Below are 14,326 nucleotides of genomic sequence, written 5' to 3' on the forward strand. Positions count from 1 at the left end.
TGTTTGCACAACAAGCTGTAATGGAGGACTACAATATTGACAGACCATTAATTCGCCAGGAAATTGTGCTGAAACAGCGGTCGGTGCAGGTGATTGTGAACTTTTCAAATTATCCGCGTGCTCCGCGGTTGTTTCCACTTCAAACAGCAAACGAGCAAGTCGGGCTTTTCACTCTTGGGATATCAAGTTGAATAAACTCTGCAAGCTACAATCTAGTGGGCAACGTAACTGGCGGCGCACGACATGTTTGTATACGTAGGTATACCTACACTTACATGTCACAACGACGACATCAATTGTTCGGGGACATTATATCGTGTACTATCCATTTTTCTACGAAAGTGCTGTGCAATGTACAATCACTATTAGAAGTATTTACGTGCAATCGTGTATTAATAGTAACTAATACTCTACACGCTCAATGCCACTATCATTTCTTGTAATTTGTAAAACTCACGGGCATGCGGCCAACGTCTTGATCCAAATTGACCATATGGAAAATGCAATGCCAGCTTTGGATCAGGTGAGCTCTTGAAACACAGTTGGCAGAAGTGCCCAATGGGGCGAGGCAAGATAGGGATATCGTTGTTCGTTGCTTGTTTTGCAAGTTAACGATGCACTTGGTACAAGTAGAGAACGTTTAAACAACGTTTATGGTGTTATTTATGCAGATTAGGCTCGATTATAATGTTCAAAATAGGGTAAAATGGAAAATGTCTAAACGAAATATGGAAAGACAGAGAAAAAAGAAGAAAAAAAAGAGTCAGTCGTCTGTATTATCAATAAATACTTTTTGGAAAGTAAAATTATATTAAAAAGGCAATATTCAAATCAACTCTCTTTCTACGTTCACCGCAGACGATAAGTAATAAAACCTCGACTACACACATTTGTAAGTCAAATATGTCGTTAAATGAACCTTATGTTAATTATTGGAAAATTTCGAAGCTATATTTTCCTGTAGTCAAACCATGATAGGTATTGTGGCGTCGACAGGCGTCAAAAGGACATATTCTTTTAATTAAGCCACGCGGAAAGCGTCGTAACTTTTACGATGTACGCGTGATTTAACTATTATTTGTCATCAATTTTATGTGGTCTTAAAGCAAATACCTAATACCGTTGAAATTGTTTGACATAAAATACCACATTAGAGCCTTGTCTAAGGTATTTGTTTTGAAATCAATACTTTTTGAACAGGGAACCTACAATACACCCCGTTCAATATCTTTTAAAAAACTCTAAAAAGCTAGTATTTTAAATTACTTCAATATTACGTTAGACTGTTAAGGCTTTACAATTCACTTAGTCCTAAAACAATACATAGTATTTGTTTTTAATTCTAAATTAATTTTAGTAGGTATTAAATTTATTCAATCTCATATCATATTTCGACTAGTACTGCCATCTAGTATGGAGTAGCAACAACAAGAACACGAGTTGTATGCGTGTTTATCAACTAGTATTACACTTAAACAATAGATGGCGTGCAGCGTTTTTGTTTGACTGTCCGACACAAGGTGGCGTTTCTGTGAAATTCTGTAAAAACGGTGTTCATGGTACACAATCCATATTATTTAATGTAATTATTCAGGTAGGTTTATTTAGTTTAACTATTGTTATGACGTTATATTTGTACCAATATTGCTTCAATATCTGATTTACAACCACTCTTATTGTTTGAAGCCACCAGTATACAAATTTTAAATAATTCAACTTTAAACGCCTAATACTCGTTAAAAATGCACACACAAGAAAATGTAATCATTTCTCATGTTGTCACTAGATAACATAGAGCTAGCCTTACCTCCAGGTCAAGTTGGTGTGTTTCCACTTCTCGCCCTGCACCGCGAACCGTTTCCTCCTGTGTCCGTGCTGCTCCTCGTCCTCCTCCCGGTCTGGTCTGCCGCATCGCTTCTGCTTCATCAGCGCTTTCGTAGCCTCGTCGATCTCCCCCGTCACTGGTATACCGCCGAATTCCTTAGGAATAATCAGACTTTTAGTAAGATCATTATTAAAGGTAGGTATTGCATATTTCTCGAATGATGGAAGATTTCCCAACCACCATTTTTTTTTTTTTATATTCAACAACATTATTACATAGGTAGTTAATTATGAAGTTTTTTCACAACAAAGTTATGGACCTTTTTGAATCTAGGCCATTAAGCAGATCAAAGCTTTAATATTTTTACATTCTAGAATGACACAGTCTAACCAAGGGGTATCGTGTTGCCCAGGTAACTGGGTTGAGGAGGTCACAGGTACACTGGTACTTAGCTGAAACCGGTTGGACTGGTAGCCGACCCCAACATAGTTGGGAAAAGGCTAGGCCAATGATGATGAATGACACAAGACTAATTACTGATAACTGTGAGTCACATAAATACTTTGGCTTCAGAACGATAACAATTATTTCTACTAGGTGCAATTATCATAATTTTATCATTGCAATACTAACTTGTAAAGTTTTGATGGCGATCCTGAAGTCATCTTCGTAGGCTTGCTCGCTGTCGACCAGCAGCAGGTTACCGACCTCCGGCCGACCCTTCTTCAGGTACCCGAACGTTTCTAGGTAGCCCCTCTGAAAGGTCCAAACAATAATCATAAGTAAAATGGTAAGACTGAATGAGATGTTTACTTATTCTAAGTGTTTTACTTTTTATTTTATTTTCTAGTGGATCCTTTTTATAAAATACACGAAAGTATCGTATTTATTTATAACAAACATCCCTTAAAGTTTATTATAACATCTAAACCATAAAGGGCATACTTAAGACGTAATAAATGTAATTATAATTACGTTCATGTCATATTATTTACGCAGAACATGACGGCTAAACGGATTTCCTCTGTACTTAGCGCATTAGGGATTCCTTTTACTTTCGAAATCGCGAAACCCCAAAGTACGGCTGATATTAAGCCTCCATTAACGCAGCTCCGGACGTACAATGAGCCTTTTACAAGCAGAAAACTAGAACAAACTTCCTTAACGTGAAGAGAATAAGATTCATTTTCGTAATTCGTTAGGCTTGGTGTGTTCGTACACCCAGCAGTTATCTTCTAACCTTGCCCACCAACTACCACATATTCGGACATGTTACAAAACGTTTGCGATGTGTTTCCCGCCACGAATAGGGCCTTTCTTCCTGTGTGCGAATATTTATGGCTTGCTATTCGTTCTTCCGCAGTCAGATTAGAATTTTATGTCATGTCTAATCTACATAGATTCGGCTTGCAACGACATCGTTTTATGGCGGGTGTGTTAAGCTGTGTACTAACACACTTTGAAGAAAATCTCATGTTAGAATATGCCGTAAAGTTATTTGTGTATTTATAAGTCTCTACACATGTGACTTGCGTATAATAATATTGATTGGTATTGAAGTGACACTGACGGACTTCACAATCAATTTGGCTGTCGTTGTGAATATTTAATTCATACACATTCCGCTCTGCAAAACAGTCCTTTATCAGGAAGTAATGGCGTCGGACCAATAACAGCTGTTTTGTCACTATTGTTTATGTTCAGAATTATGTTGTTCGTTAACTGTGAATTAAACAATTGGATAATGAAAGTCGTTTTGAAACAGAAATGAAATATTACCGCCTTATTTAAGTAATTAGTTTAGAAGTACTTCGTTGTTCTAACTTGGTTAACGGACTCGGAATACAAAGTTTGTGATCTACATTTTTAAACACCGTCATTAATCCTAAACCAACTTTATTTTCTTCATCAAACATCCTCTTTTTACTTTTAATTAAAACCACACTTGTGGCTTGACAATGGTGGTTAAACGAATCCTTTAGTATTTTTTTCGTGGACTTCCCTTTTGACTGTCTTTGTATACTTTTTGCGGCTGCGGATCTGGGTTCAGTGTTGTGTGGCGACCTCTGCAGAGACTGTCACCTGTCTCGCGTCTGTCTCTCCGCTACGCCCGATCATTACAAAAAATCTTAAGCTGAGACTGGTTCAATTCACAGTGCATATCGTAAGTCACTGCCAGCTTCTGTAATTAAGTCGATTTTTTAGAATTGGAAACAATTATAAAGGCGTCCGGATATATGTTTTACTAAATATTCGGTTCAGACGAACTATTAGTGCATAAGTAGCGGAATACTGTTGTTTTTGTCCGAAGCTTGCGGTGAGTTCGAAGTTTGTTCTAACCGAGGATGCCTCTAACTTTACGACTAACAATAAAGACTTTGTTAAGCAATCTGCCGTCTATTATTCACTCCCTTAACTTATCTAACTTGGCTCCTAAACGCTTCTGTGGGATCCTGTTTATTTACATATACCTGTGTTTGAAAAGGACCTAAAGTAACTTCCCTTTTGAAGTTGAACAATTTGAGGCAAATTAAGGCAATCATTCCTTTTATGTTGTGAGGAACACGACTGTGTTATCTGCTGTGTCTACAACTTGTATCGGAATAATACGAGCACCGGTAAAGAAGGGCTCTGTGTAAGTAATAAAAAATGGCGGGGTGTACTGTAGCGCACACGGCTACGCTGTTACCAAGTGCCTTTTCTCATTAACTTTTTTCTTGTTCCTTTACTAACAATGATTTTATAAGATATTTTGAATGAAGAACGCAAATCTACTTATAGACTCATTTAATTAGCTGGAGCTTAATATCCAGAGTGCAACTCATAAATCACGTAGACAGCAATATTTTTCTGGTGGTTTCTGTGTCAGGTCAACAGGTACGGCGCCGGCCGCGGCCTGGCCAATAAGTTACGACGAAGAAACACATTAAACAATGCAAATATTTAGCAATTAGGTTAATATTGTTGCTAGCCGGTACAATCGGAGCAAACTTAATAGGCCGCCATTAAGTCCAAATTTAGTACGAACGAATCGTTTTACGTTTTCATTTTTATTGGGATTGCTTTTTCCGAGAGTTGCTATCTGAAATTGGCATCAACACAAATAAAAACATTTATTTTCCTGTCACCAAAACGTAGCCATCGATTTGAACATTGTTTTTTAAATTTGGGTTACGGGCAACAGGAAAAAATGTTTTTTCTTTTAATTGATACCGTGTGCCCTTTCCCTATTACATGGAAAAAAATAAAGTACAATACTGTAAATATTTTACCTTATGGTTTTTCGGTTTACTTTTTGCATATATTTTTTGCATTCTCTTGTGACGTGTCTTGGCATCAAACGTGAGGATAAGATTTGGGTAAAATTAATCGCGGACCCGACAATTATATTCTTGGAACTGTATGCAACCTTTGGTTCGATGGAGTTTTTGCAGCGCCCAGACATCATTTGTGTGTACAGTTACTTCCTTGTTAATTAATTTTAAGTTTAGTTTTTATTCAACCTCAGATACCTACCCGGCTGGCATGTTAAAATGTAGAAATACTGAGAATTCCATTTGAATGTATTCTCATTTTGAATGCTCGATTTGAAAAAAAAAGGAAATGAAATGTAATTACTATTTCGAGTAACACGCATTAAGTTTGTCACCTAATTACTATTTTGCATGTCTTGCGTACGGCTTCGTTTAATGACAATCTGTCATCAAGGAGCCCTAAGTAGGGCCAAATGAGGTCTGAGCCCTGTCCCCTGAATGTAGAACACGGGGCTTAAGTACCATGAACCTCGACTAAGTGCGTCGCGTGACGCCGCCCACTTTGTCCTCTAATTAATTAACAAATCTCTGCCATCAACCTGTGCTAGTTCTCTGGTGTCGGGGAAGCAAGTCAAAAATCTCTATTTAGGTCGATTAGAATAATGTATGTAATTATGTACAGACATGCCGAGTTTCCAAACGTTAAGCAAAATATGGCCGACCGACGAATGGAATCCTTCAAATTATAAACTTTAAATTGGTTTTGTAATTCCGATTACAAGTGACTGCACTCCGATTATAAATTAGGTACCGATAGCGTGACACATTATTAATGCAAGATCAATTTATAATTGTAAAATTATGTAATAACCATATGTTAACTCCATTATGAGGGCGGCGCAAAATACGAGCGTCATTAAAATATGAATTTCAAACTTCATCAATATCCATTAAATCATACCGGGATAATTAGCATAGTGATTACCTAGCGAGGTTGTCTGTAGTGCGGGCCGGGCCGCGTGCATGCGTCGTGTGTGGTTGTCATCGCGGGGCAGTCAGCCGCGCGCCGAGGGTGACTGCCCTGCGCGCTGCACCCCATTGATTGACACCCGCTGTCACTTCGCCCCCACTAGACGTGATTATAAATTACTCGTATGAGTGCGTCACTACTGTTTTGTTATGTTCGTTTTAATTTATGAAGCCCAACAACCCATTATACGTCTATAACTTATAATCGACAGATTCTTGTATACATTATGGTAATGAAATGAGTGTTAAGTGTGGACGCAAGTCTTAATACAGATCATAATATATTGTATGGAAGTTTTATCACAATGCCTCACACGGCGTTGTAGCTGAGGTGCCAAAGATAAATATTCATGAGCGCTGATTGTGATTTACGTCGTGCGTAGGAATTCAGTCGGATGAATGAATGCAAATCGGTTAGACATTCTTGAATGGATTCGCTAGCTCCGGCCGCGGCTGTGACATATAATCCGCATCGATCAGTATCGCGACTAGTGTACTACATGCGTGAGGACAAAGGCTTCCTGTCTTACAGCCTTACAGGGACGGAACGAGCACTGATCGCCACCTTATATCACTTAGTGATGGTGATTCCAAGCTATTAAGTCAAGTTAATGTCCCTAATGGACGGTATTCCATCACAGCCCCGATCACTGTTCATCAACGACCGTCGTAAAACTATTAAAAAGGACGTCCCTACTTTCAAGTTATATTTAAAGCAAACTGGTTACTGCAAAGTTGAATTTGGCAAGCCGTCCTGTGTATATACCTTAGTCAGTACATATTGTGCTCATAAACATCTGTTCGCTAGATAATAATGATAACAATTTGTCGCTTGAGTGGGAGTGCTTCATATGTTATTTTAGTTAAAAGCTTCCTAGGCCCAACAAAAGAGCGATGCACGCGTCTTAATACAGAAACATTATTACTAACTCTGTTTAGGTAGAGTCGGCAACAAAAGCCCACAAACACTCAGATTACAAGATTTACAAGATTTCTAAGTACAACTAAATAAAATATATTGGTATTATTAAAAGTAATGTGAAACGAAAGCAGCTTAATGAACACCAGCATCATTGATGTTTTTGAGTTCGTTTTTTCCTGACCGTACGTTGAGATTTCGACATGAATAGTAGATGCCTGGGTAATGGGTATTTTCACCTTCTGAGCTAAAAATGTATCGTTAGATAAACTTAGATATCTAGGTAATCTTTACACGAGGAGAAATATGAAGGCGGTGTGATTTGTTTTACGACTCAAGAGTCGAGATATTCACTACGGAGTAGGTACGTGGATGTTATATTTTTCTACTTTATCTACTTTTAGGCTTTATGAAGGGTGGTCCCGATTTGCGATTATTATAAGCCGCCATTGATTTGAATTCATTATACATGACTAGGTTACCTTTTGAATGATAAACTTCGATTAGGAATAGAAAATTGTTAATAATTACGACACTAATAAAGTCCAAAGCTGTTCTAGCCTAAAATTGATCAATTTCATTATTTTTGCCGTTCCTTTTTTTGCTTGATTTCAGAGAATAGTTATGTATATACCTAATACTTATTTAAAAACTGTGTAGCTTAGATCTCACTTTTATTTGGTGCGGTTATTTTGACTTTACTAGTTGAAAGTATCTGGTATAATTTTGCATCGATAGCTTTCTTCAATTTTGTTAAAATGGCTGTCCCCAGAAGGGAATGAGCAGAGCAGAATTAAAGTGTATTTTATTGCAGCCTTCGCTTCTCGGCTCAGGGGAAAACGTTCGCATTATCGACTGCTATTAGCAGCTACGAATAATTATCACTAAGTACGAATACTTGACTTAAATAAGCATAACGGAACTTGTATGAAAAACAAAAGGCTTAGGTATTTCAATTCAATAATGTTTTAGCAAGTTTGATCGGAACAATAAAACCAACGTTTAATTAAAGTGTATTCTCGTGTCTTTTTATACAGAAGTATTTAAAAAGCGTTGTTAAAAGCTCAACGCACATAATTTGTGAAAACCCGGTGATATCCGTGAAATTCGAATTACAAAACGTTCGTTTCGGTGCAACCGGATTGTAAGCGCTAAGTACGATCATTTATAAAGTATATGCGGGTCTGAATGACAGCCCAGCTGTTTTAATCTTAAATTAAAAAATAATAAAGCTTGAACTTAAGTAAGCCAATATGACACCGTCCCTTCACAAGCGAGACGACATTAATTTATTCTGTATTTAGTAATAATTGTGGTGTACAGTTAAGTAAGTAATTTAGATGCATTGAATAGACGGATGCACGTAACGCGTTCAGTGAATGCGTCAAGTCACATTGCGTTCTTCGTTCATTGTGCCAGTATTCATAGCCCGCACGTACCGCGGAGGTTTCATGACGCGTCGCGGGACTCAAATCAAAGCACTAATTCCAGTTTATGCTTCATAGGGATGAATTTGAAATTCAAATACGTCAGTGACACACGAAATTGAATGGAATTATGTGCCAGACAATGGTGTTGACTTGTATATTGTTTGTTCCGGCTTTTGTGCAGACATGAACGCGTCGTAATTCATTAATAAAATTTAAGTCTTTTGTCGTCGAATTGTTTTATTTTATGTCGCTTAACAGGAATTTTTGCACAAATGTACATATACTCACGGTTATTAGCGCAACATTAGCAGGAACAATTGTGCTAATTATGTTTTATAATAATGTTTTACCTTGTATTAATAAAATTAATGGAATTAGAATCGTAATTGTTTGAAAGAGGTAAAAAATTTAAACATAAAACAAAACATGAATTACAAATATTATAAGCGATAGCAAGGAGGATAAATGGAATATTCCTGTATAACAACACAACTGTGCGTTGTGGCAGCTTATATGGAATAATGGAGGTCTATGTCCTTCGAGGAGCTTCCTGACTGATTAATAATAAAATTATAATATAATATTATTTATTCGCAAACATTATTAATAGATAAATATACACAATATCTTGATTGCGTTCCCAAATGACAATTAAAATTGTAAGTTTATATTAACTGGCATACTCGGCTTGAAAAACGAAATCCACTTCAAATAGATTTTTTTTTGTTTATTTTAATCAGGTGGCCACCATACCGTGAGGTCGTGGAAAAAAACTGTTTACAAAACTCATAAAACTCCAAAAAGGTTCAAAGCCACTTTAAAAAAAAAAGTGCGTTGACATGTCACTCACTCCTTTTATCGTTTGACATCACTTTGACATATAGAGACAATGAGAACGTGCTTGTTAATACGTCACAGCTAACAGTACTTGTTTTATGATACGGTAATTATTCAGTGAAACGAACGCGTGTTACTCTCCCTTAAGCAGTACGACAGATATTTTATGTAGTCACTACCTTTTTAGTTTTATAACTTTTTTACTATTGTGTATATTTAAACAGGTACAGTTAAACGTTAAATTAACGACCTAATCTATTGTTTTTTGCTTTAAACTGTTTTAAAATGATATCGCCAATATGATAGTGTGAAAACAAGTTGTTGATTATGTCTAATATCAAAAAAGGTTTTAGTCGGCATAGACATACTGATTTTTTTTATTTTATTAATGCACAGGTTTTGTCTGCTTTACTAAACTATGCACTGGCACATATTTATCTTATTTAAACAAAAAATAGTTCCAGATTATTCTATTCTTGTATCCTTGTGAAAGATTGTGAGATATTTTTGTTCCACCGTGGGCGCTTCCAACAACCTGTAATTGCGTAGTTCCGCGCTCGTATTGTGATTCCTAATCTACACTTCTTCACACCGCCGTGTAAACACATAAATAATGTATACGTATGTATTTATCTACATTACTTAATTATCTTGGCCGATAAAGATCTTGTATGAATAATAGAATATTAAAGTAAGGTATGCGAGAGGAATTATGTAATAAATCACACTTATAATTGATTTCCATTGTTGCACTTAATCATTAGAATATACCGTCTAATGGATTCGAGTGATTAATAGCTACAACATAATTCCAATGTCTGATAAAAGCTTTGACGTATAAACAATACAGCAGAATAAAGCAAGCAAATTGAATACAAACAAATTGGTTTACACGTAAATAACTTCAAATTAAAGTAAACTATTCAAATCATAAAGTTTGAGAAGTTTTTGTTTATCGAAAATAAACTACTTCCAGCAAGGTTGGTTCTGGCTGAACGTTTCGTTAAAAATAATATTATCTGTTGAGCCTGACCTCTGTACATTATTGAATATGAAGGGGAAGACTGTTAAAATAACCGGGGGCTCACCGCGAGCTCACAAAACTAGATGATATGCGTAAGAGAGAGACACGGCTCTATAATGTGTAGTACCGTCTCGCTTCCCTAGTATAGCAGTCTTTAAGAAACAGATAGCACGGGTCTATTGGAGTCTAGACGCCCAAACTTTCACAGCCACGCTTTAAATAACTTTGGTATCACTTTTTGATTCTATTTCGCACCAGAAATCTGTATCTCTTAGGAACATTGCTTTATGAATTTCAAGGCAATCTTGCATACGAGAATGTCTAGACACGGAACCTAATATCTATAATTCTTCCTTACTGGTATCGATCCTACAAATGCTACATTTAGATTTTGAATGGATGAATAAAATTGTCGAATAATTTCATAAAGCTCTTGGTCAGATATGTGAACAGATTCTACAAGTTATATTGGATTAAGACTTATTAGGGTTCCGATTCATCGAAAGGGTGAAAAAGGAACTTGAAAATTAAGTTTGTCAGTCCATCGATCATCGGGTTGTATCTCGTGAACAGTGATAGCTATACAGTTGAAAACTTGAAAAGGTCATACGTGATGTATTTATGTTACTACGATACGTATAGAGAGTAAGCAAAATCTGTCGGTCATAAATGTGATGGATTTTCGATATTTTTTGCGAAATGGATTTACATCAGCCTATTTGTGCGTAACCATCAGTATCGTGAGTCGCTTGACGAGGTAATTTTTTCTTTGCAGTCTAACAAAGAATACGTAGGTATGTGACCAACGTCACTGTACAATGTGTAACAAAGATATGCGACTTTAATTGCAGTATTTAAAAAGTGCGACCATGTTTTTTAATAAAAGTTCCCTTTGATTTTCCGGTATGTTGACTCCCGGGACATTTCTGGGATTTCGAGAGCCCCTTTGTTTCACCTGATGGTTGGCTAGACGCCAGAGCAAGTCTTTAGATATCTTCATTATCATATTATAAGGAGAATCTCGGTGAGTCGTAAAAATATTTAATGTCATATAGCGCATTAAGATGATGACATAAATTGTTTATGCCTTTTCTTTTAACGACGCCGGCGTCTATTGTGTGCGGAAATCAAAGGATGGTCCAAGATTTTAAGTTGCTGTTATGTCAAAACCATAAATGTTGTTTAATAAACCTTAAAGTTGAGATTAATGCTACACGGCTTACTTGTTTATAAAACTTTTAACAGCTTATCTCAGTTTTTTTTGTGGACACACTTTGCATTGAAAAGCTTTCTAGAAACATTATTATAAAACTATTTACATTTTTCGCTCAAAAAACAAAGAAAACATCGATAATCAGATCAGATCGATCAGAGCTTCAAATCATTTGAAAAAAAGTCCCTTCATCCTACACGTACAAGAAATGGCATTTATTAGTTTTCTCTTATTTATATTCGATGACAAGAGGTGCCAATACGGGTGTATTGGCTTCACAAGGCACGGACATGGCGCATGATGTGCGTGGCACCATCAATGATAATTCGCGCGGAGGGTCGCAATTCGAATCAGATTACAATCGCGTTTCCACCGAACTGTGAATGACAGGCATTCTTAAGTAACTTGACGCTTACTGCTGAGAATTAACCCTATTCGATTACATTGATTTTTTTTAACTACAACATTATGCGGTACGTGAAAAAAGAGACGTTTATTCGTCTTGATTGTATCAGCTGGTAATGTGTCCTGACATCAAAGTTCATCAAACATACGTTTTTGAAAAACGAATCCTCATATTTCTTTTGATTTTACAAAGAAATCATTCCAATTGACTGTATTTTGACATTTTGCCTGTAAATAGATAAAAATAAAGTTCTATTCTTTTTGACTATATCCAGCGATAGACGCTTTGAGGTAATACGGCCTCTGATTTCTCCGAATCCGAACTCAAAAAAGTATTTCTGGAAAAGAAGCTGCGATTTATAAGACCAGTCAGGTCCTAAATATTAATATCTGTGTAATACCGCAAATCTATTCTATTGTAGTATAAATATTACTGAACTTCATAAACTTTGTATTTCGTGTCTTAATATTGAGACGTACCGTAGAGGCTTTGAATACTGATTAAAAATTAAGTAAAATAATAGAAATCTTTTGTACTGTCTGGAAATTCAATCGATAATCAAGGCGAGTATTTTTAGTAAATTATTGTTTTTAGAATTTAGCTAAGTTCCTTTGTTCATATCTCACGCATCCACAAAGCCACTCACTTAATTCGTCTCTATTGAAGCGCACTTGCGCTCGTCTTCCTAAAAGTTCTAACAAGTAATCCTTCTAAACTTTTGTAGATAAATTGATGATGGAAACTAATCTGACATTTAATTGAAGCCCATTTGAGTACATTAACCGACAAAGAATGAGTGAATTTAATATTTCTATCCAAGAAACAATGGAAGCGGTATTTTTAATTAAGGGAGTTCATAACTTTTTATGGCTTAATTTATTTAGTGTTGAGTTTGAAATGAGGGCGACAGTACAATGTTTATGCACTCGTGACTGTTCGTGAGACGCGTCGGCGATACGCCTCCGGAATAAACCCGTTGCGCCGCGAATGTGTCCGCGCATGCAATTTGTTAGGTGCGTGAGAACAAGCTGAAAGCCGTGACGTCATGACGTGCGATTAGCAAGCATTCGTAGTGATGTTATCAAGCGTCATTTGTCAAGACGGTAAGGCACCGCAAAGAAGTCTGACCTTTGTGCAAAGGTGAAGTGTTAAACCCAGTTTTAATGTCCCAGATTTGAGAATAATTTCACTTGAAATATTTATCGAGTAGTAAGGCCAGATAAATATACATTAAACAAATGCATGCTATCAGAAAATAACGACATAATAGGTTTTTAATGCGCGAACAAATGTATGTAAATATCACAGATAAGAAATAAAATTACGATTAGGTTGACTGTTTACAACTAAAGTGTTCAAAACTTCAGTCTTGATAGTGAGGTGAAAATCCTTGAGTAAGCTGAGATAGCGACCAAATAGCCCCTGGCTGAAGTCGCTCCCAAGTTTCAGTTATTGCCACAAAGTAAATACTAATATCGGCTGGCCGCGCCATAAACTTGCGATATTGCCCCACATCATACGGACACCTTTTACGGTTTTTACGAGTTCCTGAAGAAACGTTTCGTGTACACACATATGCCACGTTTATGAAATTGATATAATATTATCTTCGTAAACGTTCCCGTCAATGTACCTTTTATAGCTGAAGAGCATAAAAAACGCAATTTTATGACATTATTAATCAAGAATAATATAGACGAGGGGAAATCAAATGTGTGCTGTACTTGCAAATGTAACCTTTATTACAACGGGATAAGACTGCTGAGCTTTAAGTTTCATTTAAATTGACTCGTTTTACATTGTAATAAAATGCGTTTCAGAGAAGCGTTTTCTTACGGCAATGAGCCCTTTATACCTATTAAAAATCGACCGGATAACTTGCGGAATATGAGATTTATACTTGGAACGAACGGATCCAGTCAACAATTCATAAAACTTTTCAATGATAGGTCAGAATCAGTTTAAAGAAGATCCGATTTTATCACATTAGGTATTACGATAACTTATTAACTACGATTGCATTTGATGAAAAATATGCTTATTTCACACAAAAAAACTGATTGTAATACCCGTTCTAATCTGTTTGAATAAATTAATAATAAACGAAAATTACTTTTTAAATTAACAAATAAAATTAATAAATATTATGTTGCAAATAAAACAATATTTAATAGTAACTAATTGTATCAGTTCTTTGAAGTCTGTGTTTATTGTATTTTGTATAAGGAAAACTATAAACACATTTATTTTTATTTTTTTATTGATTGATAAAAAGTTCCTATTATTCAAATTTTAAATATGGTTTGATGCCATTCGAGACTTTCTTACATAACTACTCTATTTAAATAAGTTGCCAGTATCATAAATTAGTATCATATTGTACCATATT

The 14,326-nt window shown here is 36.0% G+C and overlaps 1 protein-coding gene across 1 annotated transcript in view; it reads right to left on the reverse strand.

Annotated features, from left to right (window-relative positions):
- Nucleotides 1-14,326, reverse strand: part of LOC113498688 (matrix metalloproteinase-2-like) — a 143,075-nt gene that overhangs the window by 89,339 nt on the left and 39,410 nt on the right. The window contains exons 3-4 of the mRNA XM_026878804.1: nt 2,459-2,581; nt 1,808-1,980 (exon numbers count right to left, since the gene is read on the reverse strand). Coding sequence (XP_026734605.1) covers nt 1,808-1,980; nt 2,459-2,581 — 296 coding nt within the window. The remainder of the gene's footprint in view (nt 1-1,807; nt 1,981-2,458; nt 2,582-14,326) is intronic.

The sequence above is a fragment of the Trichoplusia ni genome, chromosome 11, assembly GCF_003590095.1.
Source record: "Trichoplusia ni isolate ovarian cell line Hi5 chromosome 11, tn1, whole genome shotgun sequence".
NCBI lineage: Eukaryota > Metazoa > Arthropoda > Insecta > Lepidoptera > Noctuidae > Trichoplusia > Trichoplusia ni.